Source organism: Trematomus bernacchii, unplaced genomic scaffold (assembly GCF_902827165.1).
Source record: "Trematomus bernacchii unplaced genomic scaffold, fTreBer1.1, whole genome shotgun sequence".
Lineage (NCBI taxonomy): Eukaryota > Metazoa > Chordata > Actinopteri > Perciformes > Nototheniidae > Trematomus > Trematomus bernacchii.
Window position 1 is genome coordinate 2,417,507 of NW_022987840.1, and position 19,541 is coordinate 2,437,047.

Consider the following 19,541-nt stretch of genomic DNA (forward strand, 5'->3'; position numbering starts at 1 on the left):
TGACCTCATGTCTCAGACATTTAACCACATCTGTCTTTCTTACAGCCAACTCAACTGACATCAGTGCTGTTTGAAAATCAGCATTTACTTTCTTGGTGTGATTCAATGTTTGTAGAAAACAAACACCAAATATCTGTGTTTTAAGAATCAAACTGGTTCACTTTTCCTTCATCGTGTTCATCTCTGCGTAGCTCCTAAATGTGGCTGCTGAGGAAAGTTCAGAAATAGTTTCTGCTTGTTCAAAAACATCACACACAATGCCCACTGGCAACTAGTTTGGTAAAGCCTTTATACTTCACTTTGTTTTCACTTATATTTACTTCAACTTGACTGTTTCATTTGACACTTTATGACTTCTACTGTTTGCGCACGTAAAGTATCACATTGTTGTTTCTTCCCTCTTTCTGCATTGCCTTTCATTTTGTTTCTCTTCACTTCCTCTTTGTTTCAAATTGACAAAATGATCTGATGAAACAGTTGAGTACTTGAGTGTGGAAACAAAAGTCATATTTGATATTTTTCTGTTTATTGAATATGTAAATCAACAACTCACTTTTGAAAACACATTTATATTTCATTATAACATTCTGGTTTGGAACATTGTTCTGTGAATCCCTTAGGAAATGACTGATGGGACTTGCATTAATGTAGTAAAAAGATTCAAAACTCTATTGTGCTGAAGTCCACACCCCGGACACATCTTTCAAAAGCCATCAACACGCGACACCAGTCTGACATGACTCAGTTGTTGGACTATTACCACTGACCCTTCCATGCTGGTGAAACCTTTATTTGTTTCTTTATACATTTCTGAAACATAAATCAGTACTGTATATACTACTACTACTAATGTATTTATTTCTTCTCTAGAAACAGAAAATATCGTATGCTGACCATCATTGTTGGCTGTAAGGTAAGATAATTGTTTTTTAAAACTCAAATGATTGTAAGTCATAAAATGTCAGGCTTTTTTTATTAGTTAATTCAGTCATTTTGTTACATATATATATATATATATATGTATGTTGTTTGTTAGTGGTAAGAATAATTTACATACCTTTAAAGACATTTTGTAATTTTGTTTTATTACTTTCTACATATTACACATTATATATATTATTGCTTTCTGTTTGTAAGAATAATGTGCATACCTTTACAGAATTTCTATCAAAACAAATGCAAAACATTTTAAATAGTTATCATTAGTTAACATCTTCATGCTACTGTAGCTCCCTTATGTTATCTTTGAAAGGACGACATTATTTCCTCTTTTTAGTAATGAAACCAGTAACAGTAAGAGTACATTGCAATACAAGTTAAAGCAATAGTTTAAAAGTATTACTTTTATTTTTAACTAATACTTTTCAGTAGTATTCATTATGTTTTTTAAATAAGCAGCACTGCTTCTCTACTGTGTGGAGCTTGATATTACTCAAACTGGGTTATTCTTTCAGCAACACATATCAAACATCACATTTGATCATATTTACTTTGTGAAGTATGAAGTGAAGTTAATATAATTCCCCCCTATAAAATATGTATTCTTCTTTACTAGGGCTATTCATATTGTAGTAGGTAACTAGTAAATACAAATGAATAGATTTTGTGTCTGCTGTGTGTGTGTGTGGTGCCTCTGTAGGAATATCAAGCTGACAGAAAAGCATGACGGGTGCTTTAAAGGTTGTCCTCCTTCTACTTCAAGGTAGGGTTTCCAACAATTTTAAAAAAAATAGTGCAAAAAAAAAAATAGTGCAAAATATGCTTTTTTGTTTAATTTAACGTTTTGTGTGTGTGTGCTGTTTATTTGGACGGGTTTGTTTTCTTTTAATTATGACAGTTTACATTTCTGCTTAATTTTCTTCTTTTTTTTCAAGATAAGCTACAGTGTAGAAATGGCAATGAAAATCTTACGACCCGAGCTCCTCCAACGATGCAACATATATAATAACATACAATATAAAAAATAGTGCAAGAAGTCTATATACTGTACATGTAAATAGAATGTGATATAAGAACAGAATATGAAATTAAATAATGTACATTAAGACGAAGTTAAATACGGTTTATTGCGGTGATAACTATTTAGATAAATAAGTAGATTGCAAGATGACAAACAGATGAATGTTTATCGAGGCACTTAACAGAGCTCAGGTGTTTAGTCTCATGGCCTGTGGGATAAAACTGTCCCTCAGTCTGGTAGTTGTTTGAATACTTATTTATTTTTTAACCTTGACGGATATTTAATTTATTGCTTTTATTTCACCTCAGGTAGCTTATGCTTGACGTGGGAAATCACCATGCCTCTGAGAATAGATGGACTAACGGGATCCTGTGTGAAGGTCCCCTGCACTTTCAACTTCGACTCAACGTACGATGTAAATCTGGATAATTCCTGCAAAGCAATTTGGAAAAGAGGAAGCATGGCCGGAACAATTGTGTTTGATTCCAGCCTCACTGGAGATCAGGCAAGCGGAAACATTCTGCAAGGAAACCTCACAGGGAACCTGCAGAACAAGGAGTGCACCACCATCTTCTACAACATGCCACCGTCCCATTCTGACAACTACTACTTCAGGATTCAGTGTAATAACGGGCTGAAGTACACCTATTCAACAGGAGTCCGTATCACCACTCAAAGTTTGTATTATGTCTTTACTTTTTTTCACTTTACATATCTTTTGGTTTCCCTCTTGTCATGTACTTGTTTTTTTTACTCCTTAGATTCACTGGACCAACCTACCATAACTCCATCTACACTGGAGGTAGAGGAGGGGGCTCTGGTGACGTTGAACTGCACGGCTGTAGCTCCGTGTCCCATCCTTCCCCCAGGTCTGACTTGGACCCCCAGGATAGGTGACATTGAGGAGAAACATGAATCTGAATCCATGGTCTCAGTTATGAACTTCACCTCTTCTTACCTCCACAATGGACAGAACTTTTCGTGCACCGCTCTCTACAAACGACAAGCTGGCAACACCGACCTTCGGTTGGAAAAGTTTATGACCCTCCATGTTCTTTGTGAGTATGTTTCAGGCCTTTTCTTGTTGCTGAGTAGGATGTTGATTTAGTTCACATTTAATCATTCCCTTCATTTGATATAATGTGATGTTATGAAATGTTCCTCTGGGGACTCTGCAGAGTATTTGGATCAAGTTGTGTTAACTAAAACTGCAGACTTGATTATCTAGTGGGAAAAAAAGAGGACACTAAACCAAATTCAGTTGTGAGCTGACTTGAGTTTATTCTTATTTTTATTATTTAAAGGTCACATATCATGCAAAATGCACTTTTAGATGTCTTTACTACATAAATATGTGTAGACATCACCAAGTGTCAGAAAATACAACCCTCTCTCTTTTCCTCCTTGCACACATCTCTAAAAATAGGGGTACAACGGAGCTGCTTACCGTTATTATGTAATATCGGAAATATGAGCTGGCTTTACTTCCACGGCCCTATCAGAAACGTCGCCGTATCAGAAACAATGCGCAACGTTTTGGAAGTAATATGGTCTGTGTTTACATTAGCAAGCAACAGATTTGAAATCAGCACTTCTCTAATAGGGCTGAAATAGAGGCGTATGAGGCATGGCTAGAATGGGTGATCTGTTTGGTATTTTGAGCAAAACACTTCATAGACATGTTTTTTATATATATGAGACATATAATATAGATGCCTAAAAATAGTATATTAGGAGACCTTTAAAGAAGTTTTTCACATTCTCCCAAAAGTTGGTAAGACCGATTCATGAAGCCATCATAATGCTTTAATATTAACAACCTTGGTAGTGCACACAATAGGGTGTTTTGTACATTGGCATGTAGAATTTCTTTTTGACAAGTGCTATATGAGAAAATTACTTTCACTCTCACATTTTTCAGTGAAATATGTAGCTACAGCCAGAAGCTGGTTAGCGTAGCACAGCACAAAGACTGGCAACAAGTGGGAAAACTAGCCTGGCTCTGTCTAAAGGTAACAAAAACAGCTTACTAGATTCTCAATCATCTCTTCAAGATCCTCCAACTAACACATCAGTCAGCTACTCTGCTACAGCAAAAGAGGGCAGCTTGGTGAATCTGACCTGCAACGGCAATGCCAATCCAGCTGTGTACACTTGGTACAAAGTGAATGGAGGTCAGGTGACCGATGTGGGTTCGGAGAAAAGATTTTCAACCACTGTCTCAGAAGTTGACAGACAATTTTACTGTAAAGTCAGTAACAGATACGGAACCCAGAACTCATCCATCACTCAGATAGACGTACAATGTAAGTCTGATTGAAAAACAGTCAGACAGAGGATAAATATTGACCAGCAAGTTTTAAAAGATATTTATTTTTGTTTTATTTAGTTCCTCCCAAGGAAACTACAATAATCATTCAGCCTAAAGGTCCACTTCTGGAGGGCAGCTCTGTTTCTCTGCTTTGTAAAAGCCGGGCCAACCCACCTGTGACCAACTACACCTGGTACAAAGGTGATGAAGAGGAAAAGGACGCTGGATCAAGTTTGGTTTTAAACAATGTCAAACCAAGCAGCAGTGGTGACTACTACTGTGTAGCAAAAAATGAGCATGGGGACCAAAATTCAACACTGATTCAGCTGGACATTCAGTGTAAGTTGATTTTCACCGTAAAGACATTGATTTACACTGTCAAGTTCAACAGACTGAATATGGCTCTACTGTATATCCAGCTTTGGTCACCAAAACATGGTCTCTGAGGCCAATACTGACAGTAAATATAAGGAAAACACAGACACTCATCACGAGGTCACAATATCAATCGATCCAGCAGAGCAATAGCCTATAGGCAAAACACAGAAGATCAAAAAAAGATATGACATAAAATGAACTTACCAAAGCTGAAGTAGATGGTCAACTTCATTCATTTTCTTTCCGTTTTACTGATTTTAATCGCTATACGCTGCTCTCTCTCGTCTCCTCTTCACAACTACACTTTTCGCGGCACACGTACTTACAGCCAATCAGCTCTAAATTATGAGATGACGTTTTGGTGGGGTTGCCAGCACTTTGCCCCACTTGTGATAATTTTTTTGCCGCACACAATGAATACAAAAAGACTCTGAGCATGCGCAGTGTAGTTTTCACAGTACACGTTCATTTCTACAGCGAGAGAGGGGCAGCCCAGAGCTTGCCCCACATCGCTCAACACGGCAAAAGGCACACTGTGGACACTAATCAGAAGAACACAGACTAAAACAGCAATGTAGAGACGAATCAGACGACTAAACATGATCTTTAAATATATTTTAACATATATTTTATACATATTTTTTATACATATTTTTTTAATTATTATTTTAATTCATTTCTGCTGACAGTATGTGGGGCTGTGCCTAATGCCCTGCCCCTGATGACGAGTCGCCACTGTGTTATATACATTTAATGCATATAATGGCACTGTTCTAGCGGTAAACACTGAAAAAAGAACATGCCAAGCTATGTGCTGTATACATCAGAAACAATGTGTGACATGTTTTGGAAGTAATATGGTCTGTGTTTACATTAGCAAGCATACTCAGAGCTAACACTGTACTGGAGAGATAAAGAAGCCGGATATAAAAGGTACTGTCCTTGAGGTAAACCCGCAAGAGAGAAAGCGTTTGAGCTCCATACTGTTTCAGAAATATTGCCCAATGTAGTTTGAAACATAATATGGCGTTTAATCAAGGCAGCGTTCAGCAGAGTTTCTGCAGTTAGACAGCCTTCTCTTGACAGAGCTCACCGCTTGCATGCAGACGCTCCGAAGGGGCGTGACCAGCAGCTGCTCGGTTATATTTAAAGGGCCAGACCCAGAATCAGCACTTTAGTAACAGGGTTGAAATAGAGGGGTATGAGGCATGCTGCAATGGGTGATCTGTTGGGTATTTTGAGCAAAACTCTAAAGACACATGTTTTGTATAGATATGGCCCTATAATATATTGTTCAAATATTCCATAATAGGTGAGCTTTAAATCATGTGAAGATGTTGTGTTTGGTTTCTTTTCTTTTGTTTTATTATTAAGATGTTATTTCCAAACACAGAGAATGAAGTGGTTGTTGTCTCAGTTTTCTAAAATAGGCAACTCAAAATGTAAATGTGTTTTTACATAGACTGTGATTCCCAAACTGTGATTCTTGTACCATTGGTGGTAAGCAACTCCAACTGGCCTAAATCCTTAACTTAAAACCAAGACATTAGCATGAACTATTAACATCAGCTAAACACTATGCTTTTCAGATCTCCCTAAGAACACCTCGGTGTCTGTTGACCCCTCTGGTCCGGTGCAGGACGGCAGCTCTGTAACTCTGACCTGCACAAGCATCGCCAATCCAGCAGCAGTGAACTTCACCTGGTTCAGAGCGGCTGGAAGAGAGGAGAAGGTGATGGGCTCTGAGAGAGACCTCACCTTCAATGTGACCAAACTCTCAGAAGATCAGTATTACTGTGACGCTCTGAATGTCCACGGACCTGGCACCTCAGAGCGTGTCAGCTTTGACGTCACATGTGAGATTGATACACTTTTTTAATTAAATGCAATCCTTTGTTTCCATTAAACAAAATCAAATCACTTCTTTGTCTCAGTTCCTCCAGAGATCCTGTCTTCTTCCCGTTGCATCAAGATTTCATCCATGATCCGATGTTCCTGCTACAGCCAGGGGAACCCGCCTCCCTCCCTGGTTTGGAAGTTGGCCGGAGAGCCTGTCACTCACTCTGCTGCCATCCCAATCAGGGAAGAGTCCCTGGGGAACGTGGGCATGAAGAGTATCATCACCCTGTACGATCTGGACGAAGACACACTCTCTCTAGTCTGCCTCAGCATCAACTCACTGGGCTCTGACAGTTTTGCGTTTTCGCTTAGCAAAATTGAGCAAGGTAGAGGAATTGCGAGATGGTGAATTTGTATTTGTTTGGTTTTTCTGCATAATCTGCCTCTCTGGTTTTAATGATCAATGTGGTTTGTGGGGACTTTTCAGGCCTCCACGCTTTGTCTTTTGGGATCGGTTTTCTAGTGGCAGCTCTGGGGATGCTGCTGGTGTGTGTACCGCTGCTGATAATCTACTACCGGTGAGAGACAACCTTTTTTTGAGGATGTCATCAGGGGTTTAACTTGACTGGTGACCAGGCTGGCAGCACATTTAAGCAGTATAGCCATGGCCACCTCAGAACATTGCTAAATATCACCATGAAATGAAAGACTTTAATATAAAATTATAATAAATGACTCGATATTGTTGTGTGTGTTACTTTTAGGAAAGGAAAAGTCATCTCTTCCTCGGACAAGGGAAAGGCGGAGACATGCAACCCTGTAGTTACTAATGCGGTGAGTTCATGTTTGCACATATCGGCAGATGCATTAAAACAGGAAGCTTCACTTACCCAACAAAATGTACTTTTTGCTTTTAAAACAGCGGTGAAAGGTGTCTCAAAAAGTAATTATATACTATGTCAAAAAGGCATTGTATGGTATGTTTAAAAACATATATTTTTGAAACTCATGATATAGTATGCTCTACAAAGTCATTGTCATCTATATAATGCCTTCAAAAGTATTTGTTTTGCATGCCATGATGAATAATCAGAGTCAGTAATCAGTAAAGCATGCAGAACAAAGTGCTTTAGAACATGGTTCATATGAATAAAAACTGAAATATAATGCAAAGATAATAAAAAATAAGAAGTTAGTAAAACACAATAGATAAAAGTGAAAGTAAATAAAAAGCTAACATGAGATGAAAAAATGAAACCTAATTAATAAACATACTAATCATAATAATATGAAAAAAGAGCACCAAAGGTCATAAGTCCAACTTTATTTTGTGGAAAAGAAGAAAGAAGTCCGTCAGGTATGCCATACAAATGTAAAAAGTTGCATTATAGTATGTTATAAAAGTATTTCAGAATTAAGTCTCATATAAATGTTTTAATTGATAATATAGTATGCCATGAAAAATGTGTAAAATGTCATAGTATTTTGTTCTAAAATAAATTCACTGTATAGTATTTCCACATCAAGGTCAAAGTCAAAGTCAACTTTATTGTCAATCTCAAAATATGTTTGTACACACAGAAAGATCGAAATACTGTTTCCCACAGTGCCGAGTTATAAAAAACTCACACATTTAAATGCCAGAACACTCAATAATTTACAAAAATAAATAAATAAATAAATAACCGTTTACTTCAGTAAGCAGGATATATATAAAAAAAGATGATTTACATAGTGCAAATGGGAGTGCAAAATTGTCCATAGCAGCGTAAAAGTGACTGTATATATATGTAAAAATAAAACATAGTATAATATGCCATAAAGACAACTCATAATTTGGTATGATACACAATGGAATTTAATTTAAAAAAAAGTGGGTCATAGAATGTCACAAACATCATGGTATGGTATTTAAAAAAAGGAAGCAATGAACGGCTGGTTTATTGGCAAACGAGCTTATTTCCCAAAAGTGTTCTGTTCAACAATGGGCCTTATTGTGCACTACTACCTCCTTTGCTACATCACTAAAGTAACTCTTTTGTTTTCTGTAGATCAACTCTTCAAAAGTGGATGTGATTTATGCTAATAAAGCTTTTTTGGAAGAGAAAGAAGTAGCTGAGGAGGAACTCCATTACGTCAATGTGGACTTTGCTAAACTGCAGGCCCATTCAAAGGGTAAGCCTGGGGAAGGGGAGATTAGAGGCCTGGACTCAAAGACGGAGTATGCTGAGATCCGTCTGCAGTCCAGAGGAAGCATCGGAGGAGATGCAGAGGAAGAAGAGAACGTTTCTGACACTCAATTGGAACAAGAGAAGACACCTTAGTCTCATAGACCTTGAGGTGAAATGTTTATGGCTGACGTTTAAGGGAAATGTTAGTGAAACACAGCAATGTGCGCTTCAAACTGCTACAGGACTTCACCATACAAGCAGATCCCCGCTGAGATAAAACTGCAGAAGCGGTAGTAGAAACTGCTCTGCATGCAACCTATTTAAAACGTAGTCACACTTGTTGCTTCAAGTTTAGTTCTGGACTTTTGTAACTGTACCCCTTTTTTTGTGTCCATAAGATGCATAGCAAAAGAAAATCACTATAAAATGAATACATACTGTATAGCAGGTAGTTACCCTGGAATTTCCTCCTTTGAAATCATGACTTTTACTATATTTAATATTTGAATGCTATTTTGTCTTCCTGATTTTACATTAAAAACCTTTGCAATGCGTGAAAGAAGCAGCTGGACATAGCTTGTCACACTTTATAGATTTTTTTTTTCTCCGAAATACAAAAACAAAGACATTTTGTTGGCAGTTATACAACAGCGGAATTCAAAACCCTTCCCTTCAAAGCCTGTGCTTGGGTTGGCACTGGTCTCTCCTAGACCTACACATAGCAGTCACTATGTACTGTAGTATATTCCCCTCAAAGTTGCAGGGTTTAAGGGGAATGGCTTTTGGGGCTGTTCCCTGGCCTTCACATAGCAGCCAGTTTCACTAGGTCGTACATTCCCCTCAAATCCTGTTTAAGGGGAATGGCCACGTGGCAGCTTCGCCAGGCCCTCAACTTATCAGACTAACATCACCAGCGTCAGGCTCTCAGTTCACACAGTTTTGGGGGATGGGTATCCAATCTCCATGCAGTGTTGGGGGATAGTTATCTAATCATCACTCAATGTTCTATGTATATCTGTGGAGTGATGAGGCACGAGCCTAGACGCCAAACAAAAATGATATGCTTCTTCTAATAAACATATCAAGAAACAAGTGAGTTATCTGACTGATATGGGGCGAAGCCTGCGAGCTAGTTCAGGCAGTCAACTCGCCAATGATACATTAACACGTGACTCGCCTCGTCCCTCTTCAACCCTGTCTCCTAGAAATTACGTTCCCACAAAACTAAACTGCATTCTCAAATACGTTTCGCAAGAAACGTATTTCCTTCCACGTTACGTTTGTTATGAACATATCTTAAATACGTTTATTTTCTACATATCTTCTAGAAACCTATTTTCTCTCATATGACGTTTGTTATGAACGTATCTTAAATACGTTTGCTTTCTACCTATATTTGCCATTTCTTTTCTAGCTTATAATAATGATAATAGTCATTTATTAATATCATTTTAGAGCAAACTTATTTTCGCGCTGGCTGGCGGCTGACTTTTCAGTTGACCAAATCCGTTATTATGCTGGTTAATGCTTAATAATCACAATATTGTTTGTAGTCGTTTCATACAGCATTCTCAATTACGTTTAACAAGAAACGTCTTTTGTCCCACGTTACGTTTGTTCTGAACATATCTTAAATACGTTTGCTTTCTACCTATATTTGCCATTTCTTTTCTAGCTTATAATAATGATAATAGTCATTTATTAATATCATTTTAGAGCAAACTTATTTTCGCGCTGGCTGGCGGCTGACTTTTCAGTTGACCAAATCCGTTATTATGCTGGTTAATGCTTAATAATCACAATATTGTTTGTAGTCGTTTCATACAGCATTCTCAATTACGTTTAACAAGAAACGTCTTTTGTCCCACGTTACGTTTGTTCTGAACATATCTTAAATACGTTTGCTTTCTACCTATCTTTGACATTTCTTTTCTAGCTTATAATAATGATAATAGTCATTTATTAATATCATTTTAGAGCACACATTTGAAATCGACGATCGGGCTTGATATCCTATGGTTAAATTAAAATCAGTAGGCGAGGCTGTAATTTCGCCAGCTGCGAGGCAGAGTTTTAACATGCCAAAAAGCTGCTGTGTCGTTTATTGCACCTCAAACACCTCAAACTTCCTCTAAGGACAGCAGAAGAGCTCTGTGGCTTCAGGCTTGATCACCGTTCAAATGACAGCGTTGGTTTCCCCAAAAGTGGGTGGGGCTGTGACGTAGATTTTACTCTCATCTATTATTCAAAACCATTCTATTTAATCCAAACGTAAATTACATGCCAGTGTTTTATCTTTTTATTAAGCGATTTGTTTATGTTATTTAACTCATAGATATATATAAACATATGTTTTTATATATATCTATGGTTTAACTGGGAATGTTTTCACATTGAACCGGAAGTACGTCACTTCACTTTGTCTTCTTCGTCCCTTTTACGTTCCAGACAATGCATGGCTCAGCGTAACAGACTGAACAGCGACCCCAGGTGTGTCTACATTGGAATTACATCTTCATTACTGAAGGAAAAATACTTTACCTTGTGTTTGTTAACTGGGTTTTTAATGCAGTTGGCTTTTCTTAATGGTTACAATATTGCTATGAGTTACAGTATATATCTGAAGCAAATTATGTTTCTGAAGATGTGTAGTCAATTCCACCCTTCAATGTAGCATAAATGTGAACTTTCATTACAGGAACAATACCGGAAACAGACGTAGGAAAGATCCTCAGCTCGCTGATTGGATGTTTTAGCCGCAATGCACGTTGGGATATGGTGTTTATGCGATGTGAAATCCGAAAACATAAAAAAAAATAATAATAATACTTTATTCCGAGTGTTCTTGCTTTTCTCTTTGAAAGTCATCACATAACGGCATTGTAATACATGGTTCGGCTGCATTAAATATTACACATCTGCCATAGTTCTTTATTTATAGAGCCCTGATGAGAAGACTTCTGGACAAACAGGAAGAACTGCCGCCGAAACTGAATACGTGACGTGGATCATAAATATATCAACAATTAAACAACATCTTACATTTCTTTTCACAAAATACGTCTCCTTGCAGTATCAATACTAATACGGCTGACTTTTATATTTGATCCAATTGGTAGATAGGTTATATTTACACCATAACGGTGCACAGCTGATAGAAAAGGACTTGTAGTTTTTAAAGATATTACTGATTTTCTTTGAATATAAGAATGTAAATACTGAGTTGAGAGAATAGTCAGGGGATTTGGGTGATGGGAGACACATCTATGGAATCACAATTTCAATAGCTTACCATTAAATGACGGATATACCTTTCTGTCTGTGATGTTTTACAAATCAGATATTAATGTGTAGAAGTAAAACATGAGAAATAATATAGCAATATCCTGTACAATTATGTAAAAACATGAATAAAACTACACATCTTCAGATGTTATACATACATAAGTGTCCTACACTAACAAAGTTATTATTAGTATGCTGTGTGTACCTTGTGTGCACCGCCTAGTGGTTAAAGCATGTTATTTAATTATTTTTGTTGAATAATGTTATTTTTGTTGAATAATGTTATTTGATGAATAAAATATTAAGAGTACATACTTTCATAGGGGGAAAGTAGAAGGTCAATGATAGAAATATAGAATATAAAAAATCAAGAAGATACTGTAAGTGATCTCTACAATAAAACAGTTTAGTGCCTGATATTAATATGAGGATGTGCAAAACAGACAAACTAATTAACCTTTATTAACACATTAAAGAACACTTTAGGTTTTCTTTCAAATAAGAAAAAAGCTTTGGGGGTATCTATCTACAGATAAATGTTAAGCCTGACAAAGTACTTAACGTCTAATATATTGCTTTCCTGCAATGTTAACTGTGTTGAAGCACTTATTTTAACTGATATTATATATATATTAATTATACTCTTATGTATGTAGATAGTATAAGACATGTGCAGAATTTGAGTTTAATGGTGGAGGAATACACACATATTGATAGATGTCTTGTAATGCACTGTTGAGGAACCTGTGACCCAAGTTTTTCATTAATTGCATAACTTCAACATCGTGGTGTATATGATATGTCAATAAACCTTAGAAAATCTTGAAAGGGATGTGCAAAATAGCTATTATATACAGTCTTTAATTAACTATTAGTAGAGAATAACGAGTAATGAATATACTTTATAGAGATCTGCAGATAAATGTTTAGTCTTCTCAAGCACCAACTAATATCTCTCCTGATTGTTGGCACTTGACAATCACCTTCCCTGAATTTTACTCAGGTGTAACTAAAGTCTGCTTTAAGGGTTGTTTATATTTCACATCATTAATCAGAATCTGCAAAGTAACTAAAATAAATGTAGTGGAGTAAAAATACCAGGTTAACCTCTGAATTGTAGTGGAGTAGAATTACAAAGTAACAATGAGCTGGCATGTGGGTATATATTAATGCTTCCCATTATGGACACAAGCGATTTTCACCCATTTATTAATTACATGTTTTACATTTGTACACACCAATTTGTTTCCTATCCCCTAAACCTCCAGGGCTGTACACAGTTTAATACAATCAACTTCTAATTTTGGGAAAAACGAAAACGTCTTTTAAAACTACAATTCCCAGTAGAGACGCTATAGAACATGTTGCGAAACACAATAGCCAGCATCTGTAGTTCTGGGGGGGCGTTCGAGTCCAGTTTTGGAAAGTCTGCCGTGGTTTCGTTCCATTTCAAAGAGCTGTTTGGCGCTCGGCGTAACCTTGGCGCACTGCCACTCCAACATCCAATCCCAGAGCTTGAAGATTAATCACGGGGTTTGTCAACGGGACTGTAGTCCCAAACGATAGCTGGGGATTATGGGTAGTGTAGTGTCTTCGGCCATCCTAAATTCAGATTTTTTTTCGGATTTCATATCGCATTAACACCATATCCCGACGTGCATTGCGGCTAAAACATCCAATCAGCGAGCTGAGGATCTTTCCTACGTCACTTTACAGCCCTGCCCACTTTTGGGGAAACCAGCTGTCATTTGAACGGCGATCAGCCTGAAGCCACAGAGCTCTTCTGTTGTATACTGTCCTTTCTTCTTAGAGGAAGAAACACGTAACTCTGGATTTGTTTTAATGTTTGAGGTGCAATAAACGACACAGCAGCTTTTTGGCATGTTAAAACTATTATTTTCTGCCTCGCAGCTGGCGAAATTACAGCCTCGCCTACTGATTTTAATTGAACCATAGGATATCAAGCCAGATCGTCGATTTCAAATGTGTGCTCTGAAATGATATTTATAAATGACTATTATCATTATTATAAGCTAGAAAAGAAATGTCAAAAATAGGTAGAAAGCAAACGTATTTAAGATATGTTCAGAACAAACATAACGTGGGACAAAAGACGTTTCTTGTTAAACGTAATTGAGAATGCTGTATGAAACGACTACAAACAATATTGTGATTATTAAGCATTAACCAGCATAATAAGGGATTTGGTCAACTGAAAAGTCAGCCGCCAGCCAGCGCGAAAATAAGTTTGCTCTAAAATGATATTAATAAATGACTATTATCATTATTATAAGCTAGAAAAGAAATGGCAAATATAGGTAGAAAGCAAACGTATTTAAGATACGTTCATAACTAACGTCATATGAGAGAAAATAGGTTTCTAGAAGATATGTAGAAAATAAACGTATTTAAGATATGTTCATAACAAATGTAACGTGGAAGGAAATACGTTTCTTGCGAAACGTATTTGAGAATGCAGTTTAGTTTTGTGGGAACGTAATTTCTAGGAGACAGGGTTGTTACCGCTGCTTCTAATATACTACCGGTAAGAGACAACTCGTTTTTTTCAAAGCTACTATAAAAAACATTTTTAATGCATTTTGAGGTGGTCATCAGGGGGTTAACTCTACTGGGGACCAGGCAGGCAGCAAATGTATGTAGTGCAACCATGGCCGCCTCCAAAAATGGCTAAATATCTCAGAAAAAAAAAAAATGAAAGACTTTATTAGAAAATTATAATAAATGACTCCTTTGCAATTTATTTGTGTTTGTCGTAGGAAAGGAAAAGTCATCTCTTCCTCCGACAAGGGAAAGGCGGAGACTTGCAACCCTATAATTACTAATGCGGTGAGTTTATGTATTGCACACATTGGCAGGAAGCTTCACATACCCAACAAAAATGTACTCTTTGCTGTTTTTGCTGAGTCCTAAAAAATATAATATACTTAAAGGTGGGGTAGGTAATTTTGGAGAAACCAGCTCGAGTGCGCTAGAATTTGAAAATACACAGCTGGAACAAATCTGCCACTTCCTTACAGAGCCCCTCCTCCAACACACAAGAACGTGCACATGACCAATGAGGGCACGAGATAAGTTTGTGCACAGATGGAAGGCTGACAGGCAGGTAGGCCATCCAGTTATTTTAGCCGGGCCGGCTAAAATGATTGGTCGTGCTTTTTACAGTACCACAGCTTCCACAGATGACATTTTTTTATGGATTTCTTGTCAAAGCACTTAAGATATTCATTGCTATCGGGATGTTAAGAGCATTCCATGGAATATAACAAAAAGTGTATCTCGAGCCGGTTTCTCAAACTTACCTACCCCATCTTTAATATACTTTGTCAAAACAGCATTGTATGGTACTGTATGTCAAAAATACATAAATCGTTAAAAGTCATGATATATGTTCTTTTTTCAAAATCATGGTAGTCTATATCATGCATTCAACATTCCAAAAAAGTATGTGTTTTGTATGCCATGAAACATTTCAAAATAATCAGTTGTATAATCAGTTTCAGTAGTGAAGCATGTCAGTGTTCTGTAATTCTTTCATACAGAAATGCAGAACAAAATGCTTTAGAACATAGTTTATACAAATAGAAACAGAAATGTAATGTGAAGATAATAAAAAATAGTATTTTAGGAAAACACAATGGATAAAAGGGAAAGAATATGGAATGCCAAACATGAGTTGAAAAAAAGTGAAACCTATCAATAATAATAATGAAATAATAAAACAAGGACAAAAATAGCACCCAAAGGTCATCGTCCAACTTAAGGTTTTAGAGAAAGAAAAGGTAGAAATGTCACCTGTCAAATTAAAAAAGTCGTAGTGTAGAATGTTTTAAAAGTGTTTCAGTGTCTTTACGGTTTGTATTGATAGTATAGTATGCCATGTGTCAAGAATGTGTCAACTATCATAGTTTATTATGTTATAATAAATTCATAGTATAGTATTTAATTTAAATTAAAAAAGAAACCATATTATATTGTGCCATAAAGACATCTCATAATTTAGTATGACATACCAAATGGCATTTTAAAAAGTAAAAGTGTCCCATAAAATGTCAAAAACATCATAGTATGGGAGAGTGGGGTAAGATGAGCCATTATTTTAATTATGTTGACCTCTAGGCAACGAAAAACGAGATAAAAGTCAAGTGACAACAACAACCTTTACTGCAGGATGTCTTCTGTCAATCAAAATGAAATTAATGCAAATATCACAAAAGGTCATGAAAATATGATTTCTTAAAAGAAAAAGTGGTCTTGTGGCTTAACTTGCCCAATCTGAGGGGTAAATTGAGTTAAATTAAGCCATCTGGGGGTAAATTGACCTATTGACTTTTTCAAGTTTAAACCTGAGCTCTTTGCCATGGAACTGGTCAGCCAGTTTTTGGTCTGCAAGCTCCTTCTCTCTCCTGTGTGAAGACCCTCTTTGCCTCTGCTGGTCCACTGTACCTACTGTTTTCCTTTCCTTTTCCTCCTTACTTTTCATGTATCTACGCAGGGTTATCAATATTTCGGTCTTTTGCAGCTGCTCTGATGGATTTTCCACCCTTGACATCAGTGGCCACTCTCTCCATCTCCTCTGTCTGTCTCTTGTTGAACCACTGGCTCTATTTAGCCCATTGACCGTGTGCTTCTCTCCATCACAGCCAAATAGAAATGTTGGGTTCTTCCTGAATTTATGGTCACATGACAACAAATGTGCACAGTTCCCTAGATAAAGGGGGTGGGTCAATTCACCCACTGGCTCATACCCCACTCTCCCATGGTATTTAAAAAAAGGAAGCAATGAACGGCTGGTTTACTGGCAAACAAGTTATTTCCCAAAGTGTTCTGTTCAACAATGGGCCTTATTGTGCACTACTACCTCCTTTGCTACATCACTAAAGCAAATATTTTGATTTATGTAGATCAACTCTTCAGAAGTGGATGTGGTTTATGCTAATCAAGCCTTTCTGGAAATGAAAGAAGTAGATGGGGAAGAACCTCTCCATTGCATCAATGTGGACTCTGCTAAACTGCAGGAGATTACAGGCCTGGACTCAGAGACGGCTGAGTATGCTGAGATCTAATCGATCTAAGGAGATGGAAAGGAAGAAGATAACATTGCTGACACTCAATTGGGACAAGAGAAGACACCTTAGTCTCATAGACCTTGTGGTGAAGATATTATGGCTGACGTTTAATGGAAATGGTAGTGAAACACAGATTCATGCACTTCAAACTGCTACAGGACTTATCCATACAAGCAGATCCCCGCTGTGGTAAAAAGAAAACTGCAGCAGCGGTGATAGAAACTGCTCTGCAGGCAGCTTATGTAAATGCTTCAAGTTTAGTTCTGGACTTTTGTTACAGTACATATTTTTCTTTGGTCCATAAGATGCATAGCAAAACAAAATCACCATAAAATGAATACATACTGTATAGCAGGTAGTTACCCAACAATCAATTATAACAATACGTTTTTGCTTTGAAATCATGACCTTACTATATTTAATATTTGAATGCTATCTTGCATCATGATTTTACATTTAAAGCCTTTGCAAAGCGTGAAAGAAGCAGCTGGACATAGTTTGTCAAACTTTTTTTATAGATTTATTTTTCAAAATACAAAAACTTTCAGTTTGTTGGCAGTTATACAAATTGTGAAAAGATTTTATAAAGCTTGTAATGAAATAGAGCAATATGTATTTGGCACATTGTTTGAACATGTTTATTTCAGAAACAAGCCTCTTCTGCACAATATTTCAACATTAAAGCCCTCGTCGTAAATGTCAATACTTTTTTTTAAATAATGTATATTATAATGGAAACACAGTGAGACACGGGGAGAGCTGGAACTTGATGGCAAACACTGATGGTTTATTATGAAGAGTTACGGCCGGAGAATTGACAAGACATGTGCTGCAGCAAGAAGTTGATACAGCGGTTGCCCGACCAATTCTGAAGATCTCTACCCCAGACCCATTTATCTGGTTCTGAGAGAATAATCAACATTCTGCATAACAAGTTAAAACAGGCAAAGCATTATAACATCTCTATCAGCTGACGCCAACAGGCAGGAACAGGGAAACAAAACACTGAGAGCACAGCAGCCCTAAGTTGCAGGCCTGTGCTCAGAGAGGGCAGTAGCATACAAACTGATAAACTGGGTCAAAAGGGTGGGCTTGGAAAATATTTCCCCAACATACATCTTCCAATGCATACTTTTATTTCACAACTCAGAAGTTTAAACACAATGTCTTTCTTTTTAATTGTAGGTTTCATGTGTTTGGATTAAGCTCACCATTTTGGTACTTACTGATAGCCTACTGATCAAAGGAGAGAAGCAGTGAAACATATTGAAATCCAAACTGTATTTAACAATTGGCTGAACCTGTAAGGCAGGATAAGATCATGTAAACTCAGATTTTGACGTGAGAGTACTGCGTCTCCTCTTCATCAGAGCTGCTCAATTCTCTGGCGGCTCTCTGAGTCTTTGCCTTGAAGTTCACCTGTGAATAATTGATCTCTAATTCATCCTCACTGGTGTCTATGTCATCGTTCAATGGATTCAGAGATACGGCTGAGTGTGCTGTGCTGATGTTCTCACAGTCCTCCAGCCTCTTTTCATTCTAGAAGAAAACACAGATATAGTCTAGCGTGATACGAGGAGGTGTACTGGCTCCAGATGTTGAACAGATGTGTACGAACGCAGTGGGGGAAACTGTTACTTGATGCTTGAGTGGCGGCTGAGGTTCAACGCTGAACCAGCTGCAAGCCTTCAGCAGTTTAACACATCAGCCTGCAGCTGGGAGTCTGTTACGGCCAGGTTTCTCTTTGAGCCTGAGCTCCCCCTGCTGGTCTGAGCGAAGCATTACAGCACAGGTGTACACTAAAACTACAACAGGGTGTGAACACAATACTAGCAGCACCTGTCGATATAATGCGATCTAATATAACAATGCAACCATTTTATTAGACTGTGTGCTGCATCACTATTTCTGTCTAGTCTTGGATTGTTTTATATGGTCAGGTGTTTCCTCAAATATGTCCATATGCTGTATATTTGTTTTCAGATATTACATTTTTATGAATTAAGTTATTTGGAAGTGTATATGGGTTTGATATGCAAACAAATGAAGGCATGCACTGTTATGAATGCACTATTAAATGTTTATTCATAAAAATGTTGGTCTTTTTTTCAATCAACATCTGTATTGCCAACTTAATAATAACAATGGCACACAAATATATTCTGATCATGGAGTCTTTGATTAATATTTAGCTATTTTGCAATGTGCTGTTTAGCCTCTGCACACACAGTAGGTTGTAAATAGTTGCATAATGTCCAGTCGTCCCTATTTTTAGTTATGGTTATTGTCGTCTCAAGATATGCGTCTGTTTTATCAATATTTTCACAATTACTAGTCATTGGTCCTGTGTCGTGTGCCTTATATTTGTATATCCTTGTTATTATACTCCTACAGGAGTATTTGTTGTAGAACTTTACATAACATTTCACAAAACACTGTTATTTTCTATATTTATTTATTTCCAACAAATATGTGAGCGAGCTTGCATGAAATCATGCACACGCACACAC

The 19,541-nt window shown here is 37.1% G+C and overlaps 1 protein-coding gene across 9 annotated transcripts in view; it reads left to right on the forward strand.

Annotated features, from left to right (window-relative positions):
* The window catches only part of LOC117468586 (B-cell receptor CD22-like), a 29,284-nt gene extending 11,556 nt beyond the window's left edge, over positions 1-17,728 (forward strand). The window contains exons 1-12 of one of the 9 annotated variants that reach the window (XM_034112790.1): positions 676-779; positions 871-913; positions 1,640-1,702; positions 2,269-2,637; positions 2,722-3,018; positions 4,015-4,266; positions 4,350-4,610; positions 6,239-6,505; positions 6,584-6,874; positions 6,976-7,066; positions 7,253-7,322; positions 8,540-9,839. In XM_034112790.1, the coding sequence (XP_033968681.1) occupies positions 1,663-1,702; positions 2,269-2,637; positions 2,722-3,018; positions 4,015-4,266; positions 4,350-4,610; positions 6,239-6,505; positions 6,584-6,874; positions 6,976-7,066; positions 7,253-7,322; positions 8,540-8,812 (2,211 nt within the window). In that variant the 5' untranslated portion in view covers positions 676-779; positions 871-913; positions 1,640-1,662 and the 3' untranslated portion in view covers positions 8,813-9,839. Of the gene's footprint in view, positions 1-675; positions 780-870; positions 914-1,639; positions 1,703-2,268; positions 2,638-2,721; positions 3,019-4,014; positions 4,267-4,349; positions 4,611-6,238; positions 6,506-6,583; positions 6,929-6,975; positions 7,067-7,252; positions 7,323-8,539; positions 9,840-16,866 lie in introns of those variants that run through there. The other 8 variants (XM_034112793.1, XM_034112794.1, XM_034112795.1 and 5 more) reach the window with 8 other exon arrangements.
* Positions 17,729-19,541: the final 1,813 nt, after the last annotated feature.